At 40.4% G+C, this 22,408-nt stretch overlaps 1 protein-coding gene across 2 annotated transcripts; it reads left to right on the top strand.

Annotated features, from left to right (window-relative positions):
- The first annotated feature begins 971 nt into the window (after positions 1-971).
- Positions 972-7,222, top strand: vsx1 (visual system homeobox 1). Of its 2 annotated transcripts, NM_001100200.1 has the most exons (6): positions 1,025-1,450; positions 2,245-2,323; positions 3,345-3,468; positions 4,369-4,549; positions 5,655-6,331; positions 6,427-7,219. In NM_001100200.1, exons 1-5 carry the CDS (start codon positions 1,069-1,071, stop codon positions 5,921-5,923), a joined length of 1,035 nt encoding a protein of 344 aa, NP_001093670.1. In that variant the 5' UTR covers positions 1,025-1,068; the 3' UTR covers positions 5,924-6,331; positions 6,427-7,219. The 2 variants fall into 2 exon arrangements, with proteins under 2 accessions (XP_012818027.1, NP_001093670.1); XM_012962573.3 differs by having other exon boundaries at positions 972-1,450; positions 5,655-7,222.
- The last annotated feature ends 15,186 nt before the right edge of the window (positions 7,223-22,408 follow it).

The following is a 22,408-nucleotide window of genomic DNA, read 5'->3' as shown; positions in this document are numbered from 1 at the left end:
AGCCACTTTCAGGGCTGTTGGTCAAGGATGGAGCACCTGGACCTCACATTCTTCAGTAACCACCAAACTATTTCTTTATTGCCTGCCTTATTAAATTCATGTTCACCTCCCTGAGTTTAGTTTACGTTCTATGGGCCTCTGGGTGCCCAACCAATTAAATTTTTGCTCTGTGCCCTTGTTACTTTCCTCATCTGTCTAAAGTATCTCATTGCATTTCCTATGTTTTTCTGCAGCTATATACATACACTACATGGACCCCCTCTGTTCCAATAGGTTATACATGGGACAAACACAGGGAACTATAAACTCTTTAGCATACTAAAGGATTGATTGTTTTATATTTTAATTATGTTCTATTAATAATATTACATATACATCCCAGTATCTACTATTCAACAGTAGACTGAGCATGTGAAAAAATATGGACTTTAACCTAGGTTAAAAGAAAGAGAAAACATGAGATTTAAATTGGCCAAATTAGGCCTTCCCTATGACAAAATATTTTGGTCACCCAAGGGTAAAGTACATTGCAGTTCTAGTGCAGGTCACCTGAGTTGCTTCGGGGTTAAACTAAATCCTTTCCTTTTCTGCTGGTGTTGGTAATATTAGTACCCCCTGTTGGGGTCTGGTAGTTATGTGTCAGAATCAATCAGACATGAATGAAAAGGAGGAGTTTTAACTCGCTGTGTTAGGTCTCTATATGCCATTCAGTAATAGACAAAAGGTCTCCTCAACAGATGTAAAGTTAAGTGAAATCTGTCATTCTGGACGAAAAAGAAATGACCACAGGGAACTGGCTGGGGAGGAGGGAGGGAGCCAGGGGAGGTGCCATGAGGTTAGAGCCAGGGAATTTATCAGATTGGGGGAGTTAGAAATTAGTGCCAATTAATCCTTTGGGATTGCGAAGGAGGAGGTGGGACTCTGCCCATGGCCTGTGTGAGGGGCAGGTCCAACAGATGATTGAGGCTGGGGAGCCACATAAAACCCCCCAGAGAGCCCTGGCCTCTTCCACACTGCAGACCAACCTAGAAGCAGCAAAGGAGAAAGTAAACTTACAATTACTGAGACATGACCGGGCGAGATGACATCTCAGAAGCAAAATCAAAGGGGAAGATCCTGGCACCCAGTGCGGGAAATGAGAAATCGGGGAGGTTCCATGGACCTGCAATGAGATCCAAAGGCTTTGCCATCACTGACCTGCTTGGTCTGGAAGCAGAGTTGCAGCCCCCATCATTATCTCTGCCCAGCTGTGAAGGTCCAGGAGCCAGTCTAGGTGGGGTATCCCTGGCTAATGGCTCTCTCCCACTTGGACTGGGCTTTCTGTGTGGCTTTGCATCTCAGCAGCCCCCTGGGACTACATGCCTTCTCCCAACTCACATCCCTTTTCTACAGCCTAGAGCAGACCACCAGTATCTACATGCTTCAGACAAGCACAAGGAAAACATCTCAGGTAACATCACTAGTTATTCAAATTCAGTTTGGGTGCAGTCAGTCCATACAGAATTTTACTTTTTTTTAAGTTGTTGGGTTATTATTATTTTTCTTTGAGATAAATATGGTTCATTCATTGGTGACTACAGCAAAATAGTACTTGTCTCTTTTGCAAAGGAAAATAAGTAAAGGTGGTGCATATAGTATATTTCCATGGATTCTGTACATTAACATTGTCATAGAATATAGTTCAGGATGGTTCTAGGCGGCTGGCAGATCCCAGCAGGAGAAAGTTACAGAGAGAGAATGGACGGCTTGTAAGTGAGCTGTCCAGCTTAGAGGACTCTTTGGTGGTGCTGAATAAGCACTTGGACATCCCTTTCTCTTTTCTTAATACACACTTGGTAATCTCAGCTCCCGTGTTAATGACCAGATTTAGAATGTTTTAGAAATGGAAGTTGAAATCTGTGTTTTTGATTTTAAACAACAGTCATGTAATATAACATATACGCACACATATATATATTCATACATACATATATACAGTAGAACCCCCTTTATAGATTTTTCAGGGGACCAGAAAAAATAGTGTAAAAGCTGGAAAAATATAAAACCAGTGAATTGCATTATGCACTATTTACTGGTGGGGCCACAAAAAAAATGAGAGAACGCTTAAAATGAGGGTATGTTAAATTGAGGTTTCACTATATATATGTTCCCCTTTACTGCTATCCGCATTCATACATAAATGCTGCAATATCCATCCGCAAACATGTGCAATGCAACATAGTATAACTGCTGTTTTATTTATAGATGATGACAGCCTCCTGGGGGATAAGAATGACTTGAAGGCATCCAGCTCCCAGGCAAAAAGAAAGAAAAGAAGACACAGGTAAAAATTATTTATTTATATACCTTGTTGGGCTGTTAAAAAAATGTTAGTTTAGTGAGGATTCTAGGGCTTGGTAGTAGTACCCATTAATTGGATATCGACCAGTCCAAGATTCTCGCTCAGTAGCAATTCATAATCGTGATAAAACTGTGAAAGTTAAAAAGAAAGCTTTAGAGCTTAATTCAGAAACTTTTACCTAGAAGTGAATGGTATATATATATATATATATAGCAGCGAACCCAGGGTGGCACTCTGCTTCAGCTCTTAGCTCGGGTGCAAGGTAAATGATTTAAATATCCAAAAAAGACCAGCAACACCGAGTTATGTTCCAAAAACAATCAATTGTGTATTAAAAACGCATGAACAGCGTTGTTCATGCGTTTTTAATACACAATTGATTGTTTTTGGAACATAACTCGGTGTTGCTGGTCTTTTTTGGATATATATATATATATATAGAGAGAGAGAGAGAGAGAGAGAGAGATATTTACATATACATATACAGGTTTGGGACCTCTTATCTAGAATGCATGAGACCTGGGGTTTTCCAGTTAAGGGGTCTTTTCATAATTTGGATCGCCATTACCTTGTCTACTAAAAAAATCAAATAAACATTAATTAAATCCAATTGAATTATTTTGTATCCAATAAGGATTACTATATTGTAGTTGGGATGAAGTACCAGGTACTGTTTTATTATTACAGTAAAAAACAAAATTATTTTTTAAAATGTGAATTATTTGATTAACATGGAGTCTACAGGAGATGGGCTTCCTGTAATTCGGAGCTTTCTGGATAACAGATTTCCAGATAACAGATTCTACACCTGTACAATAAACCACGTCTGAAATCTGCATACCATTTGGCAATAAATATTCCTAAAATAATTGTAAATAAATTTGACATTTTTTGAAGGGAATTTCCTTATTGCGCATAGTTACAGCGATAGCGGGTGGGAAAGCGAGGATGTTATTTGGCAGGGATGACACAGTAATAGCTAAATGTGTGTTTTTTCCTACAGGACTGTATTTACTGCTCATCAGCTGGAGGAATTAGAAAAAGCTTTCAATGAAGCTCATTATCCGGATGTGTATGCCAGAGAAATGTTAGCACTAAAGACAGAGCTTCCCGAAGATAGAATACAGGTAGACTGATTTTTATTAAGTAAAGCAATAATATTAAGTTTGTTTTAGAGTTTGATTTTTAAGAAAAAATGCTTGCCCCTATTCAATGTCACACTATTTATGGGTTGATAAAATTCCAGTATTTTAGCATTCACAGTGTGCGGTCTTTCAGTTGCTGTGACCTAAAGCTTCCATATTCCACTTGTTGAGAATACATTGATGCACTTCATGTCTAGCACTAGCCTTCTAAATACTAGAAAAGAGAACAGTTAGTGCTCAGAGTACTGCAAAATGCTATCTTCCTGCATCACTACATCAGCTAGGTTAATTGAAATATGCTAGGACTTGTAGTTGTGCAATAGCTGGAGAGGCATTTTGGGGTACAAAGCAACCATTTATCACGGATACTTTGGAAAGATTTATAATTAAAAAAATACATTTGTGGAGCATTTTAAGTGGTGTGCCCATTATTGATACTATTCTGCATATCAGAACCATAGACAGGAGCAGAAATATAATTCTCCTTGGGGAATAGTCTCATAGAGAGTTATACCTTAATACATCTCACTGTTAGATATCAATAGCTTTAAGATAAACACCTAAATCAAAAGTGATTGTGATATATAAGGATTGTAAGAGTGTTATTAGCATTCAAAGGGAATTGTATTCTTATATTTTATGTTACAATAAATACTATTTAAAAAGGATATTATCTGCAAACGCTGAGTCCTGTTATGTGCATTACAACAAGTAGTACATGAAGCCACATGCAATATTTTAAACTGTTAGTTTAATAAACAGTATACAATAAATAAGTTGCTGTTCATGTAGATCTCATTACATTGTGGTTAACTTTCTTATTCAATATAACTTTATCTCTGAAATGAAAGGATAAACATCATACTGTGTTTCTTTGTGCAGGTCTGGTTTCAGAACAGAAGAGCTAAATGGAGGAAGCGTGAAAAGTGCTGGGGGCGAAGCAGCGTTATGGCCGAATATGGTCTGTATGGAGCCATGGTGAGACACTCCATTCCACTACCTGAATCCATTATCAACTCAGCCAAGAATGGACTCGTGGGTTCCTGTGCTCCGTGGCTTCTCGGTAAACACTTTTTACAATAAAGATTACACCATCTCAAAGTGATTTTTAACTAGAAACTAGTCATGCAATATAATGTAAGAAAAATGTTCAATAGCTAGACATACACCAACATATACACTCATCTTTCCCAGTATGGTAACCCAGAGTCAATAGCTAGACATACACCAACATATACACTCATCTTTCCCAGTATGGTAACCCAGGGTCAATAGCTAGACATACACCAACATATACACTCATCTTTCCCAGTATGGTAACCCAGAGTCAATAGCTAGACATACACCAACATATACACTCATCTTTCCCAGTATGGTAACCCAGAGTCAATAGCTAGACATACACCAACATATACACTCATCTTTCCCAGTATGGTAACCCAGAGTCAATAATAAGATGTTTGCATTGATCAGGTTTGTGCAATGAAGGCAAATATGTCATTGCTTTCCATTTCTTACATCACCAAGCCAAACCTGCACCTATTTTACTTTAAGGAGCCTTGTGATGCTTCTTAATATAAATATCTTCAACTTGTACACGCCTATGTAATTGCATACCCATATGTAGCCCATATATATGACTGGTTACACAGTTTTATTTCCTGCATGGATGAGATAATTTTTATCTTATTTAAGGTTCCTAGTCGGTATTTTACCAGCCTGGCTGGTAAAAATTATGATCCAATGTACTTTGATCAGACATTGTTGGCCACTGGGCCAACATTTGGACCCTTTAAGAAGCACTCCTCCTTCCATTTCCAGGTCAGCCATTGGCCTTTCATAGGCATCAGTGGCAACCAGGATCAATAGGATCAAATTTGACTTACTATAACAAAGTGATTTTTGGAAAATTTGGCCAGAAAAAGGTCCAAATGATGGAATAACAAATAAACTTTAGCCCTGTGAGCATCCTGCTTTATATGATAATATAAATACATATATTAGATATATATATACACTGCCCACAATAAAGTGAATGGAATATAGTCTTTTATTTTGTCACAATGTTAAATCATTACATTTTTTTGGTTCAGTTTTTGTTGTGCCAATGCCACGTTTTCTTTTTGTGTCACTAAACGTGTACATTGCTTTTCCTTCTGTCATCACAGGGATGCACAAAAAGTCTGTTGACATCACCAGGACAGTGGACCCCGAGGACATGGCAATAGAGCGTTCCAAGGGAAAATCCCATGTTGATGATTTCACAAACAGACATAGTGAATTCCACAGAAGCCCACGGCAACAGAGCAACTCAATGGACATTTCAGAAGAGAGAGCCATTGATCTCTCAAGCACCGCAAAACAAGAGAACCAGTCTAGAGTGCGGCGCAACTCCCTTAGAGACAGTCAGAGCGACCTTACTGACAGTGAGCACTGAACAGTACTTGGGTCAGATGCCATGACCAGAAGATGGTAATGAGAAAAGAGGGCTGTAGAATGGCAAGATCTGCTCCATTGATGATAAAACAGCAAACAATCATGGACACTAATTATTGTAGAAATATTTTGATATTACCAGATTTTTTTTTTTTTTAAAGAGATTTTTATTGAAAACGTTTTTTCAGGTCAGAGAACAATTTATTGGTGTTCGATATAAATGTCTGGGGTTTTAATTAGTTGAAATATAAAAGCAATAGCATATTAAAGGCAATCTTTAGTTAAGGGTGCTGTACATGTTTCAGTATATTTGTAGGAATGGAGGACAACTGTCTGTAAATAGCGGCAAAGGGGACATAGGTCAGAAAGGGCATTCTTGTTAGATAGGAGCAATGCAAGAACACAACATGTTTCAGACTCCCCCAGCAATGCAAGGACACGTTTCAGGCTATACAGGCTCTTCATAAAGTGTTACAGCAATAATGCCTGTGTAGGTCCGATCATGTTGTAGGATTAAAAGTCTCTGCTTAATGGTACCTCCCTTCCACATTTATGTATGCAGTTGCACTAGGACTCCCAGCATATAATGTTCTGCAACATAATGTTCCCTTTGTGCTTTAGTTTCTACTCTACTCTGACCCATTTCAATGTATCTTCCTTATATTTTTCAGTGACAGGTAAAAGGGGATGTTTTCTATGTATCACACGTGTCTGTAGAGCTCTATACACTCTCTGCTGCTTTGAACTTGCTATAAATTGCAGTTCAGTTATGTCTGGCTATCACAAGGAGTAAAAGTCTTCCTATACAAAATCTTTCTTTTTTTTTTTTTTTTAAATGGAATAAGCGCCAGGCCTTCCAGAGAAAATATGTAGCATAGGCATGTTATACTGATACATTCATTCCCTCTCGTGTTTTTATTTTGGTTTTGCATTAAGCCCCAGCTTAGATAACAGATGATATAGGTACTGTGACTTTAAGAGGATGCCGTTTGCAAATGTTACCTACAGTATATAGGATATACACCCTCTACTGTTCCATCTCAGCTGTTCATAGAAATCATTGCTCCCTTTTCTAAAAAAAAAAAATATATATATAGTGTAAATAATTAATAGCCGATGTTTTTGTAATTATCTTAATGGTTTGTAAAATATATTGTAATAATGTTGGGCTCTTTTCACAGCCCTTTTGCGTTTCTGTCTTGAACAAGCACTTTGGTAACTGGGATATACTGAGATATTGTTTGGTATATTTGATCCTATATTTATGATGTATAGAGCAATAAACCTTTTACATGTGTAATGTTTCTGTGCAAAAATCTTTGCTTGTTGTCATTTATAAGGCATTGTTTTTAAAACATTTGATTGTTGTCTAGAGTTAGATGGCTAGTACCACAAATACAGAGAGCATTGTTAGTTTAGTGGCATGAGGACTAGACAACAGAACACTCCACAATAAAGCACTAATGCCTAATTAAAAAGACACAAGGAAAGCATAATTAGACAGTCAGAACAATGCAGGAGCTTGGAAACCTTTCCAAGAGAATCTGCTAGCCAACTTGTAACTGAATAAAGCACAAATGGTTTATTAATTGAAATCTGGGTAATTCCCTCTTGGAATGAATCCCAGTACAGTTCAACACATGGCCTGTATGCTAATAGGCTGACCCATCTGCCTTTGGAATTCTTCACTTGCTTAGTAGCAATAGAAGACAAACAAATACAATAAATGAGAGATTGTGTGTTTCAGGTGCATCTGTGGGCTCCAAGGGTACCAAAAGGCACTGTATGAAGCAACATAAGACAGGTTCCCTCACACCCATTACAGAGCTGTCAACTTGGCAATGCTTGTTGTTGGTGGCACACGTCGCTGGAAAATTTTTGTAATAGGTACAAGTGACATCACGCGCAATAGTGCACTTCCAGATGTGGCATCACATGCACAAATGCTTTAGATGACGTCACTGAATGCAGACTGCACATCCATAATTTAACGCAGAATTTCGGGGGATGAAACGAAAATCGGGAGAATTCTATCAACTGACGGGAGACAGGGGGGAAAAGCAAAAACTGGCTAACTCCGAGAAAAATGGGGGGTTTGACAGCTCTGCCATTATCAATGATAATATATATACCTTTCTATTTTTCCAGCCTAATGTCCACATAGTAGTGCAACTTGCAGTGGCTGACTAGCTGGCAAGGAGGCTCAAACAGCATCATTAAGAAGTACAATTGCACTCTACTCCAAGTCTCTGCCAGCAGGAGGGGGTAGGTCTGCAGATCTCTGCCAGTCAGTAGGGGTGGGCCCACAAATCCAGGCCTGCCAATAAGTGTGGGGAGCCACATATACCGTCCAGCCGGGGACTGTGGGGGCCAGCAGATACTGGGCAGCTGGGAGGGAAGAAGGTAGAGCTCCTGAGTAGCAAATTCCTGTCCCACCATGTTCCACCCATCTCCTCCTAGACAAGCAGATATTAGTATGCAGGAGGGGTGGGCAAGCAGATCCCAGCCAGCAGGGGTTGTTGGGGCCCGTTGCTGGGGGAAGATGGCAGCAGTCCTGGACCAGTGGTGCCCATAAGGGCTGGGGCCCATCGGATTTTTTCCTGGCCTAAGCTGGCCTAGCAAGTAGATATCAGTTAAATTCCAACTCCAGCTACACAACCTAGGCATTTTCTCTACCAGGAAATGAGATTCATAGGAACCCTTATACGTCTCTATGAAGTGGGTTCGTACTATATTGAAAGAATTACATGTAATGTGTGTGAATAGTCATTTAACTACAAAACCCCAGCAATATGAGCTTACAGTAGTCAAACTCAGCACAATATGCATTGATTGACACAATTCTGTACCTATAAGGGCATATCACTTGCTCCTGGGCTTGGTAGAAAATTTTCTCAGGTAATTCCTCAGACTTTATAGTTAGAACAGAGAGAGCGTTGCCAGCCCCTTGAGCAATAAAATGCACTTATGCACACAACTCTCTCATACAGTGGCTGTAGGAACACATACATGGCAATGCAGCACGTGGGGAATCATTTGTGCTGATAGGAACAAACATTACATGTTCAGAATGTGCCTTATGCTGACATATATAGATATATTTATTTTTTTATTTTTTTTTATTTATTTAGCTGAATTTTATTTTCTGAAACTCACACTGCATTATGGGTAATGAACAAATCATAAATATGCACATTTGGCCAAGCATATTGTCAGCTAATACTCACCATGTTTACAGATTGTTAATTACCCATGGTTTATGTGGGCATTTAAACATGATTTGACTGAACTGGCATACATTCTGCACAATGCGTGCCAACTGAAACTTTGGTAATTGGGGTAATTGGGATGTAAAGAGTCTTAGCATTTTGTTATTTCCAACCCTGCATAACTGTTGACTTAATCATTATTTTGACTCATGGTTGAATAGCTCTGCTTTATTTTATTCCATTTAAATTGAATCTCCCACTTTATTAAATTAAGCAGCTTAAAAACAGAAGATTTAGAATTTATGGTTTGATGTATGTTGGGTTTGTGCAGAAAGGTAAATGTCTCCCTCTAGTGGTTGACACTACTCACTGCTGATAAAATGAAATAATGAATAGAGCTACAAATTTATGTTTACACTAAATTGGTCATAGAATTGTCTTTCATTATTAACCGAACGCATGAGCATTATATATAGATAATCTGTATAGATTATTCCTGTCTTAAGATCATCACCCATTAACTAGAGATGAAATATTTGCGTACCTTTTTGGTATATTTGTTCAGCAGTTTTGGTGAAATTACATTGAAGGCCTCAAATTATGTATTTTAAGGGGTTGTTCACCTTCAAGTTACCTTTTAGTATGATGTAGACAATGATATTCTGAACCAATTTGCAACTGGTTGTCATTTTTTAATTTTTTTGTGGTTTTTCGGTTATTTAGCTTAGGAGCTCTCCAGTTAGGAATTTCAGCAGCTATCTGGTTGCTATAGTCTTATTTACCATAGCAACCAGGCAGTGGTTTGAATGAGGGATTGGAATATGAATAGGAATATAAGTAATAAAAAGTAACAATAATAATACTTTTGTAAATTCACAGAGCAATAGTTTTTGGCTGTTGGGGTCAGTGACCCCATTTGAAAGCTGGAAAGATATAGAAGTGAAAGAGAAAGACCCAAAAACAACTATTTTAAGGGCTTTATTTGCCATATGTTGCCACCTTGTGGCTGTTTAGGTTTCAACCTTGTAAAACCTGCACAATAATCTGATTTATAAATAAAAAACATTTAAATATTAAGAAACTCCTCGTGATTTTTTTTCTATCAGCATGGCTTAGTTATCATCAAGTTCAGTTTATTTATTATTATTACAGAAAGAAAACACAAATCAGTAAAAAATTAGGAATTGTTTTTCTAAATTAGCATAGCTGTATCTCAGAGCTTTCTGGATAACTGATTTCTGTATAATAGATACCTTATATTTAATTAAAGAATTGGACTTACTTATTAGGCAGAATATATATAAAGCTAGGGTCGCCACCTGAACCAGACATGATATTTTTTCAAATGACTGTCTGGTTCAAAACTTTCTGTCCGGTTTAAAACATTGAAAAAAAACGGACAGAAATCCAGCCAGTTGCTTCTAAGAGACTCATTAACCCCAACCTGGTATCATAACCCTGCCTGACCTTATTGTGCCCACACCTGACCTCATCATGCCCACCCCAGTGTCACTGCCCCACCCATAATGCCATCAGCCCACCCCCTTTGTTTGAGCTTAACCTCTGGCAAAGGTGCCAACCCTTTATTTGCTCTCCAAAAGAAATGTTTCTCTTTACCCAGGTGGCCTCCCCAAGCATGTATGGTGGCAGCTAGTGTCACTTTAAGGCCCAAGGCAAAAATACAATTGTTGGCCCTAGCAGCTCCAAGCAAACATCTGGCAGTACTAACTTAACCTAACATCATACACACAAACTTATTGTATTAGCGCTTTCCAGATTATTAAAATGAGGGGTCTTCAGTCCCAAGTTAATACAGATGAAATGGTTAATAATGATGCCCCTGTGTTGGTGGGCCCTGTGCAGACTTTCCTTTGGCCCAGAGTAGGACCAAGCGCAACAAGTGGGTGCACGCACTGATGACAGGATGAGCAGCCAGTGTGGGGACAGGGGCCCAGACTAGTGGCAGGAAACAGAAGACGTATGTGCCTAACACCCCCCACTGTGGCATCCTAGGCACATGTCCCTTCTACCCACCCTACTTCAATCCCTGCTTTTGCCTCTTTATTACAGCAGCCCTGCTGACACTCCCTTTGTATAAACCACCAGTTACAGTGCAAATTTCAAGCCAGTGTTTACTTACACTGTTTAATCTGCTCTTTTGAAGTGTGGTGCATGTGTAAGGGCAGGAGTACACGGGTAGATTAGTCGCGCCGCGACAAATCTCCCCGCAATGCCATCCCACCGACTAGAGTGTAAATCACCAGTCGGATGACATAGGCGTCACTGCAATTTCCCCAAGTTGCCTGAAGTCTTGAGAGGAAACTTCGGGCGACTTGGTGAAATCGCAGCGATTTACATTCTAGCCAGTGGGATGGCATTGCGGGGAGATTGGCTGCCTGCGACAATGGAGATTTGTCGCGGCGCGAATAATCTCCCCATGTACCCCTGCCCTAAAGGGGAGCCCAGGAGTGTAGGGGGCCCAGTGAGGCCCAAATTAATTAGCAATTTCAATGTATCTTGGTACAATAGGTCAGCTGACCTGCAGCAATGTGTAGCAACAGGGACTGGGTCGGCCTGTGTGCAGCTACATGGAGCTAGAGATGGGAGCAGATCGTACAATACACAGCCTGAGAAAAGTGGATCAACCTCCCCCTACCCATAGACTGCTAAGGGAGTGATTTCCCTCGCAAGGAAACTTCGGGCGACTTCGGGAAACAGAATCGACACATATGCCCTAAAGTGACTATGGCTGCATTAGTGTTAGGTGCAAGAAAATGTAGGTGTTGGAAAAGTGTACAAAGTTTGGCATGGTTCTTATGCCTAGTGGTAATATATCAGTAGTTCTATATTCAATATGCATAGCCCAAAGCATCTCCTTTCCAAATGAGAAAATAAGAGAACAGCTCTCATACAATGAACGGATTGTGGTTGATTTTAGCCCCTCCTACAGAACCTGCTGACTTCTAGATTGCATATAGATCGTAATTAGAAGGGATCTGACCACTGCTGTGTAATATATATAATATATTAATAATAATGTTGGGAATCTCACACAATAGTGTATTTTGCTAGAGCTGGAAGCCTTGATTTGCTGTTTCTGGAATGGTTTGTCATTGCTTAGAAAGGATGAGTACTCCTGAAAAAGTCAAGGGACGGTTAATGATAGGGGAGAAATGTAAGTAAAAAGGAAACATGATGAACATCAACTGTTCTGGGAGATGGGCCAAAGCAATTGCATCACATGGGTGTGGGGTGTGCTGCTTACAGACAGCTAGTCACATGGATCACTTCATTGCATGGCCCATTGTGCAATGGAGTGCACTCAAAATGCATTCATTAAACCTTGCAGTAGCAAATCTGTGGCAAGTAAGGCATATGTGGCCCATCAGTTAGGTTTGGAGCCCTCTGGAGACCAGTTCCCCCTCTGGTCTGAAACAAAAAAAAATGTAAAAAAAAAATCACATTATATTGATAACTATATAACTACAACACCCACACCCTGTCTATTTAGTGTTGTTGCCACTCAGATGGATCTTTTTTTAAATCTTGGGAATGGTTTGGGTAGGGCAATCCGCCCTATTTACCACTAGCCTTAAAATGTACATAACACTTCGACAATATACACTTCTTTTCAGAATGTGCTTAATAAACAGCGCGTGTACTGAGTGTACCTTTTAAAAATATCTATGGTTTCATTTCTGGCGTTTGATAACGAGCTGCTCAAAGGCTGCTGCTTAGGAGAAATACATTTATATTTGCAAAAGGAAATTAAAAAACGCTAAACAAATTACCCTCTTTATAATAGAAGAAAGCAAGGAGGATCAGTAAAAAAATAAATTGTAATTAGTGCTTCATAAGGCCAAAAATAAAGAAAATATTGTTTTTTTTTTTTAATTAAAGAATAGGGAGAATGTATTTTCACCACAAGTCCTATTTATCATGCTCATTTTTAGCAAAGGTGTTTTAGGCATATACTACCCTTTTAACTGCAGGCAAACACACATGACTGCTTCTTTGAGTTAAATTCAGTGGCAATGAGTGTTAAACCCTTTAGATCTCATGTCATTTTTTTCCACTGATTATCTATTCTTCAATATTTGTAGTTACTTTTTATGTATTTACTTTTAACAAAACCCATACGTTATATTTACTCATTCACTCTGCCACTAGATGGAGCATGCAGTGACGTATTTGGCATCTTGCTATATAGAGGGAAATACTGGTCAGAGTCAGAGAACCTGTTTCAGCCTGCTTCAGCATTAGTTCATTTTTCAGTAGGGCATTGATCACAAACATAAAGTCTCATTAACACTTGAATGGCTCAAGGACAAAAAGGTGAATACCGTACAATAGGCCAGTCAATATGGGCAAGTTTCATCTGACTAAAGCCGTCCACACACATACTTATAATATAGAACAAAACTAATTTTGGTATTAGTGTGGTGGCCTGGCATTTCCAACCAGAATCCATGTACTGTAGATAGTAGTTGGCTTGGGGTCAGACCCATCTGAAAAGCTCTGACGATACAGTTCCATCTGCTAGTATACCGTGTTCTGGCAGATGAGTGTAGCATTATGTAACATTACTATTATGATAGTATAAGGCCAGAAGGCAGTTAATCTTTGATATGCTAGCTAGGTTACAGCATGGGCCACACCAGGGACTTTCACTCAGGGTTGGGACCTTTGTTTGTAGTGAGAGAATTACCAAAAATATTGTGGTGTTAAAAAGATGGAAATTAATGGGCACCAGGAATTCTTTATTAGTTTTTATTAGTTTCTTTATTAGAATTATTAATTCAGCAACTGAAAGGTAACCAGTCAATTAGTAATACAGTGATAACCCAATAATATGAGCAATCAAGCAAAATGATCATAAAACAGCAGAAAATAATTCAATATAATTTTTAACAAAGTATATGAACAAAGCTCTAGGCATCCTATAGAAAAACACCCTCCTTATCACTGAGGCTGGGTTGGCAGGTATCTGACTGGGTACAACCAGGATGCTAACCCACTAACTTTCTGTTGGGGCTTTGGGCTGCTTGGCTGCCTTGCCTGGCACGAAGTGTGTGCTCCTATAATGCAATCTGGCTTATCCTAGCAAGGAACCCTGATATGCAGGTTAATGATGGATTTTCTCTCAATGGCTGCCTGGAGCAGTTCCATGTAGATTCTAAGAGGAGTAATGGCATCCCTTCCTTTGCTCCAATACTTTGGAAGACATCATTTTTATTTATTAATATGTATGCTATTTTTATGTAATGTGCCGTTTTAAAAAATATTATAATGATATGTTTTGCATTGCTATCTTCAGTCTTATTTAATTTGAAGTAGATCATTATACTATATTTTTAAGTGAAGAAGAGCCCCAGCTGCTGCTTTACCAGCTGGAAGTGTAGAAAAGCAGACAGTCAGCATACCTTGTTGGTCCATGTATGGCCACCTTAACCTGGAGCAAATCTGCCTGGAAGAATGCACCAAAGTCACTTCTAAACAGTGTATAAAGCTGGTATGTACCTTATGCCAAAGACATAAAGCTGCAGATGGTAGAGATATAAGATATATATAAGATATATATATGTATGAATACTTATGCAAAAAGCTCATTTAAACATAAATGAAATAATTAAAAAGCAACAAATTTCAAGTTTGAACACTATAAATTTAAAAAAAATCACAAAGAGCAACATTTTGGTACAGGACTTGTTATCTGTGAAATGAGAATGAGAAGTAGGATTTTATAAAAGCATTACTGTTTAATGTTGGCAACAATAAGAGCAATGGCACAATGAGTATTGTGATCTCATAATGTCCCTCTCTGCATGTCCAGTTTCTTGTGTTATACGACAAGTGCCAAGAGCAGTGACAGACAGACATCTAAGCAAGTCATCTCTACTTGCGTTTCATTATTATTGTCATTAACAAAAATCACCCTGTGTTTGGAAAAAATAGGTTTTCCAGGATGAATCAACCCACTGAAGAAGCTTAACTTTAAAGCTGAAAAAAAGAAAAGAGTACAACCTCAGTCAGGCACAGAATGCCTATATTGTTTCCTACAGACAAACCTTAAGAAATGAAAATAGTATGAGGGTATGATTAAGTCTGACGGATGTGTTAACAAATCACAGCCATTAAAATGCAACCTTCTTTGTGACTATCTGGGTTAAGAAGTTTAGCCCATTAAAAGCCTCAATGATCACAGGATTAGCTCGAACATTTATTTATTTTCTCACTCTGGTGATTATAAAAAAAATTACTGTGTGGTTTCCATTTGGAAACTTGCCTTCGCAGATTAAATGTAAACCGGGAATGGCTTTGTCAGATTTAAAACCTCTTATGCCTGAGACTTCAGTGCAGAAAACCCACTAGAATGTCTTACCTTTGTCCAGCCCCCCCCCCCCCCCACCAAAGGTACAACCTTTGCTCTGGGTCATTCAGCTTCTTCTCAATTTTGTTTTCATCAATATAAAGTAAATAAAGGAGAATATTTCTGCCTTTTTCTCCAGTCAGAATGTTTGTGTATCCAGCAAAGTGCAAGAGACAATGCATTATACAGTAGGTATCCAAAGAGATTTGTTTCTCTGGTGCTTAGTCATTTTGTATGAACTGATATTGTCTTTTGACAATAGCCATGTATATATTTTTGTCACAGAGGTACATGCCTTCTGCTGATAGCATTCCTGGAAGCGCAAATATAGCTCTCATGTTATAAAATGTAGGAAGCAGAAACATGATAACCCACTGGTACTGATCCCTTTCTGCTACTAGTCTAATTTACACTGCACTGCACTTAAAGTCTGTAACACATTGCATGCAAATCTGCTGCGGCACCCTTGGTAAAATATAATCCCACCCGCATTTGCTGGAAAATAATTCAATTTATTTTTTATAACCCCTACTATGAAATGAGTGGTTTCTGTGTCTCCCTCCAACTTCAGATTGTGTCATCTAGTTCTATCCCTCTTTCGCTAAAGTTGGTAAATTCCTTTGGTACATGTATGACCATGGAGCTTTTATCTGGGCATTGTGCTTCCCTGTTGGAAGTCAGAAGTACAGTATGTAGCTACCTGTATATACAGTATTGTAACCTCTATTTCAGCTCAATAGCTGCTTTCCCGGACTAGTACCAGTAGAACATGGGTTACACTGTACTCTCTTACCCAGAATGGGCCTTCGCTAAGTAGAAGAGGAAGGCGAGGGTGTTGTGCAACTACACCTCTATTGCTGCTATGCAGAAAAATAAAAACAGAGGGCGCCAGAGGTTCTTGCAAATAACAAAGTAATAAGTATTTATTGAACATCCACAGGGTTTACTCACAATACAGCTTCAGAGGCCATTGGTACATGCAACATATACCGAGTGTATATTCAGACTCACACTCTCCTGCGGGCAGACTGGCAGGAATCTCCCTTCACCTCTGCGACACACCCTGTAGTGGATCCCTCAGGGAATTCTCTATCCTGAGTCCCTATTCACTTGGATCCCTACACTACAGGCAATGTGGCCTGGGAGAAATATCTCCAGAAAAACTGCAAAATCCTATGCAGGAGCTCAATGCTGCTCATTCTAGCTTTACCCTAACTGCCTTACACATACCTCCCAACATTTGAAAAGCAGAAGGAGGGACAAAAATGTCTGCCGCGCGTAGTGTGGCAAAAAAATTTAGGCCACACCCACTTTTTTGGCCATGCCCCCCATCCAAACAGGCTCATTTTACAAAACCACGTCTGAAAAGCATAACATACACAAAGTGCATAAAAATCTTGCTGGTCCTCCCCCAGTGTCCCCATACTATGGGCCGCTCCCAACTGCAGCATCCTCCCCAACATCCTTCAGCTCCCCCCAGCATCCACCCAACATCCTCCAGCTGCCCCTTACCTTCCTCCAGCTCCTCCCAGCATCCTCCCCAATATCCTTCAGCTTCCCCCAGCGTCCTCCCCAACATCCTCCAGCTCCCCCCAGCGTCCTCCCCAACATCCTCCAGCTCCCCCTAGCATCCTCCCCAACATCCTTCAGCTTCCCCCAGCATCCTCCCCAACATCCTTCAGCTTCCCCCAGCGTCCTCCCCAACATCCTCCAGCTCCCCCCAGCGTCCTCCCCAACATCCTCCAGCTCCCCCCAGCATCCTCCCCAACATCCTTCAGCTTCCCCCAGCGTCCTCCCCAACATCCTTCAGCTTCCCCCAGCGTCCTCCCCAACATCCTCCAGCTCCCCCCAGCGTCCTCCCCAACATTCTCCAGCTTCCCCCAGCGTCCTCCCCAACATTCTCCAGCTCCCCCCAGCGTCCTCCCCAACATCCTTCAGCTTCCCCCAGCGTCCTCCCCAACATCCTTCAGCTTCCCCCAGCGTCCTCCCCAACATCCTTCAGCTTCCCCCAGCGTCATCCCCAACATCCTTCAGCTTCCCCCAGCGTCCTCCCCAACATCCTTCAGCTTCCCCCAGCATCCTACCAAACATTCTCCAGCTTCCCCCAGCGTCCTCCCCAACATTCTCCAGCTCCCCCCAGCGTCCTCCCCAACATTCTCAAGCTCCCCCCAGCGTCCTCCCCAACATTCTCAAGCTCCCCCCAGCGTCCTCCCCAACATTCTCCAGCTGCCCCTTACCTTCCTCCAGTGTCTTCCCCAGCATCCCCCTGCTCCTACCACCATCCGGCTGCGCCCCAGGGCTCTCCTTCTCCTCCTCGTGACGTCACACGCACTTGTTAGCGCCGCAGCTTCTGCACTGTGAAGCCTTTATGTTAGAACTGAACTGAGCAGAGCTGCGGCGCTAAGGGCAGACATGCGTGTGACGTCATGCGGGAGACCTTTAAAAGCGGGACAGATCGGCGGCTATCCGGGACAGCGGGACGGGGTAGCAAAATCGGGACTGTCCCGCGTAAAGCGGGACAGTTGGGAGGTATGGCCTTACACTCCTAGAGTGTACTATAAAGGGAGCTACACCTGCCACTATCTAATGCCTCATTCACGGGGCCCTGTTCCCCGACTTCACTGGGCCTGGGCCCATGCCCTGGGCTCTCAGCACACATCCACCTTGTCCCTAAGGTGGAAGCAAACAACAGGAAGGTGCCACTCCTCTCCCAGCACTATACCAAAGTCAGGCAGGATGTGGTCACTATACCTTCTAACCAATAGCACACATGTTAATGAACTCACTTAGATACATTCCCTTCTGCCCAGCAACTAAGGGAACTGAACCTGTAGGGATTTAAAGCCATAGGGACCATTTAACCCTATGGGTCCCTACAGTATAATAAAACAAACAGAGGACATTACAATAATAAATACAAATATAATACAAATAAGTATATTTTGCAGGTAGGCCAGTCGATTTAGAGCTCATTCAAAATTGTATCAATTTGGCTTGCTATTGAGAAAAAAGAATGAGTTTCATTTGAAAAGGAAAGGTATTAAAATGCAACTCTCCTAAAATGCTACATTCTTTTCTGATGACTCCTTAGTTATTTTCAAGTTTTTGCCAATCAAACTTCAGATTAATATGACTGAATTGTGATCGCCATCTTTGCTTCCAACAGCACCACTTCCTTGCGCAGCATAAAGGAACTTCGTATTCAATGTTCTTTATGAATAAAACCTTTTCCTTGTCCTTTAGCTCTTGGTTAAGAGAGAAGTTTGTGACCTTTTTTGGTGACTGCATCAATCTTTTATAATCTTTATACAGTAGATTTATAGGAATAGCACTCCTCTTCCCCCATTGCATATTTGTTTTGGCTTGGCCTGTTTTTATATATACATGCTTATATATAAACTAAATGCCATGCTTCTGCGGGATTTTGATATTATCAGAAGATGCACAAGACCATGTATAAAATGCTTCTTGTGTAATGAAAATGTAACGTGTAACTATTTTATTTACGTTTATTACTTTTATTGCAATGATTGCCAAAATGTAGGCAATGTGTTGGTGTACATAACCACAGGCTATGTGCAAAGTGCAAAGCACAAACCATTTTGATGCTCACCTTGGCTTTCTGCATCATGTCCAAAGAATATAACCATTTGGCTGTATTTAGCTCATCAAGCTGGCCTCTCTTATTTATTGCTCTGGTAAAAGAACATTTAAGGAAACCCTGTCTGCTCAACCTAAATTCTAAATTAAAAAAAAATAGCAAGCATGCATGAATTGAAATATAACAAGGACCCCGGAGAGCCCTGGTGATCCCTGCAAATATAGGGTAATTTTCATTTCATGTCCTTTCTCAAGTCGGATAGCTGGATAGAAATATTGTTAGCCCATGTAGAGTATGAGTTTATCAAGTTTCTAGCATGCAATATTTCTGTAGTTACTTTCCTATTCACTCACTATTTTAAAAGAATGATTTCATACAACTAGCAGGCTAGTAGTACCAGATGTGTATAGGTAAGGACCTGTGATGTTGTCCTTAAGGCTGGAAGGAGAATGGAGTAACCTCAATGTGAGGTGAATTGGTGGTGGCCAAGGCTGGGAGTATGGTAGGAAAAGTCTGGAGGCGTGCAGTGAGTTAGTAGCGCCATAAGATGGATGGGCCTGGGGCAGCAAGGCCCACTGTAGTTCCCGGTTCCCTGGTACCCAGTTTCACTGAATAAGATTATATGTCCCTACTGTCCCTTTTTTGCAGGACAGTCCTGATTTTAACAGCTCAGCCCGCAGTCCCAGATACTTATTTGAAAGTCCCTTATTGCCCTTTGATCTCCTGCACGGACGGCAAAAAAAGATACAAAGTTTCTCAGACTTAATTAGATAAATAGGCTTTTGGCAGAGAGCCCAGAATACTCAACAGTCAACACCTGCACTCAGATACGTGAAAAGAAAAATGGATAATATTTCTATTTCATGTCTTAAAATATTGAAATATTAAGTATATGAGAAATGGGAGCTCAGCACACTGTAAGTGCACCATGGTGGGTTTCAGGTTCTTTTACTAAAGACTGCCTTGTATGAGGATCAGTGTATGCTAGAAAAAACATCTGTGTGCGGCTGGATTTTTATACTTAATAAATTCTAGGGATTCCACTCTAACAAATTTGTTATTTTGTGTTTGTGCAAATGCAAAGGAACTCCAAACACACCGGACACAAAGGTTCACTAAGACTCGATCTTTATTATTCCATTAAAATCAGTACGCCTGACGTGTTTCGTGCGTTTGCGCACTTAATCATAGGCAGAACATACACTGATCAAAAAACATTTAAATAGTAACACACTAATGATGGGCAGGACAACACCACACCCATTAGTTGTGTAGTGTAGTTCTGCCTATGATTAAGTGCGCAAACGCACGAAACGCGTCAGGCGTACTGATTTTAATGGAATAATAAAGATCTAGTTTTAGTGAACCGTTGTGTCCGTTGCGTTTGGAGTTCCTTTGCATTTGCATGAATTGGCCTTCCTCAGCTACGGTTTCGGGGCTTTAAGCACCCAGACCATTTCTGGACCGCGGTGAGCATTTTCTACTCTAATCCGTATATAACCTATGCTGACTCAATTGTAGTGTGTGCCTTGATTAAGATCCTTTGAAGCGACAGACCCGGGGTTTTATACACCCGGGTCTCCACTTTATATTTGGTATGAGTACCTTTAATTATACTTGTGTAACTCCATTCTATATTTCAAGGCGCTTTCTTTAACCAGCTTAACTTTATTTAACCACATATTTACTTTTCATTTAGGGTTACTTTATTTAGTTTAGTTTATTTTGTGTTTGTGTGTACACTAGGGGGGAGATTTACTAATCCACGAACGCTCTGAGCGTTCATTCGGCGTATTTTTGCAACTTTTTCGTACCTTGCGCGACTTTTTCGTACTTTGCGACAAAATTTGTGTGACAAAATCGTATTGTTGCGCCGACTACGAAAGTTTTGGATTCATTCAAGCTTCGTTATCGTGACTTTCCTTGGGCCAGGTTGGGGCTGCACAGTGCCATGGATTCCTATGGGAGGCTTCCAAAATCATGCACAGAAGGATCAAATTAGAAAAAAAGGTTTTCCTGCATTTAACGATCGTTCGGATACGAAAATTTTGTGACTTTCGGATCGCCAATACGATATTATTGTGACTAATACGATTTTTTCGGAAGCATATTCGTGATATTTGCAATCTTAAGAAATTATTGTATCCAATCCGAATTTATCCCGTTCAGGATTCGAACTCGTGTTTTCATGAATGTGCCCCCTAAGGGCTAAGTCATACACTTATTCTTATGTGTGTGATGTATTGTCACGTAGTGTTTGATTTGTTTTAACAAATTGTTATTTTGTCTTTGCGTACCCTAGGGCTGGATCATACACTCATTTTTATACATGTTGCATTGCCAAACAATAGCCAGATAAGGTGAGTATAGTTGCAACTCCATGCATGTAAATATTTTATCAGATGTGACTCGGTACAACGTTCATTTAGAGCTTACCCTCTTCTAACACAGACAATGCACCCTGGAAATGTAAAACCGCCCATCTTAAACATCCATACCTGAGGTGGGTAATGAAATTGTACTGAGGAAGCACTCTACGTGGATTTTTTCAAGTTTCCTTATCAAAACAGAGCAGAATGTGGTGAATGCAGTCAGCAACTTGTTCCTCAGTAAATGGCTTTGGGCCCACCCATGGTCTGGAGATTCTGAGCTGATATTGCCGACCACTTTTGTTTTAGCTCTTATCTTTATCTAAGTTTAGATAGAACTGTTTAACATAAAGCTTTTTATAGTCTTCCCAGAATTATTTCACAGCACTGTGAGCCTGAAATCAGGTTTTTGCCAGGGATCTAGTTTACAATACCAACTTAAGGTCCCAATACACGGGTCGATTCTAGCTGCCGATATCGGTTCCTTAGACCGTGTATGGACACAACCGGCAGGCCTTCCCGGGCCCGCGTAAAATCAGCCAGATATCGATCGGGCAGGTTAAAAAACCTAGTCGGATCAGGGACCGCATTGGCTCATTGATACAGTCCCCGAACTGACTGCCCCATTGCTGCCAATACAATTCGATCATTTGGCCCCAGGGCCAAACGATCTAATTAGCCTACACGTTCCCCGAAATCGGGTGAAGATCCGCTCGCTTGGCGATCTCGCCAAGCGAGCGAATCTTCACTTGTATGGGGACCTTTACTTTTACTTACGTACTTTAACAGCTCTGAATTTGATCTATTGAAAGCAATGTGATGTTTGCATCCTTTATTGTAATTTCAATAGTCCAGCTGTTTGTTAGTTGGTCTTTAGAGGAAAGTTGGAAAAAGAAGACAGGAAATAATTGTAAAACTATACAAAATAAAAATTAAA

This window comes from Xenopus tropicalis, chromosome 5 (assembly GCF_000004195.4).
Source record: "Xenopus tropicalis strain Nigerian chromosome 5, UCB_Xtro_10.0, whole genome shotgun sequence".
NCBI lineage: Eukaryota > Metazoa > Chordata > Amphibia > Anura > Pipidae > Xenopus > Xenopus tropicalis.
The sequence above is the reverse complement of the archived record's forward strand: the minus strand, read 5'-3'. Positions and strand labels throughout refer to the sequence as shown.

Coding starts and splice junctions, on each gene's coding strand:
- vsx1 (XM_012962573.3), top strand. CDS start 1,069: ATGACCGGGCGAGATGACATCTCAGAAGCAAAATCAAAGGGGAAGATC. Junction 2,324..3,344: donor AGAAAGAAAAGAAGACACAG/GTAAAAATTATT, acceptor TTTTTCCTACAG/GACTGTATTTACTGCTCATC. Junction 4,550..5,654: donor CTGTGCTCCGTGGCTTCTCG/GTAAACACTTTT, acceptor CTGTCATCACAG/GGATGCACAAAAAGTCTGTT.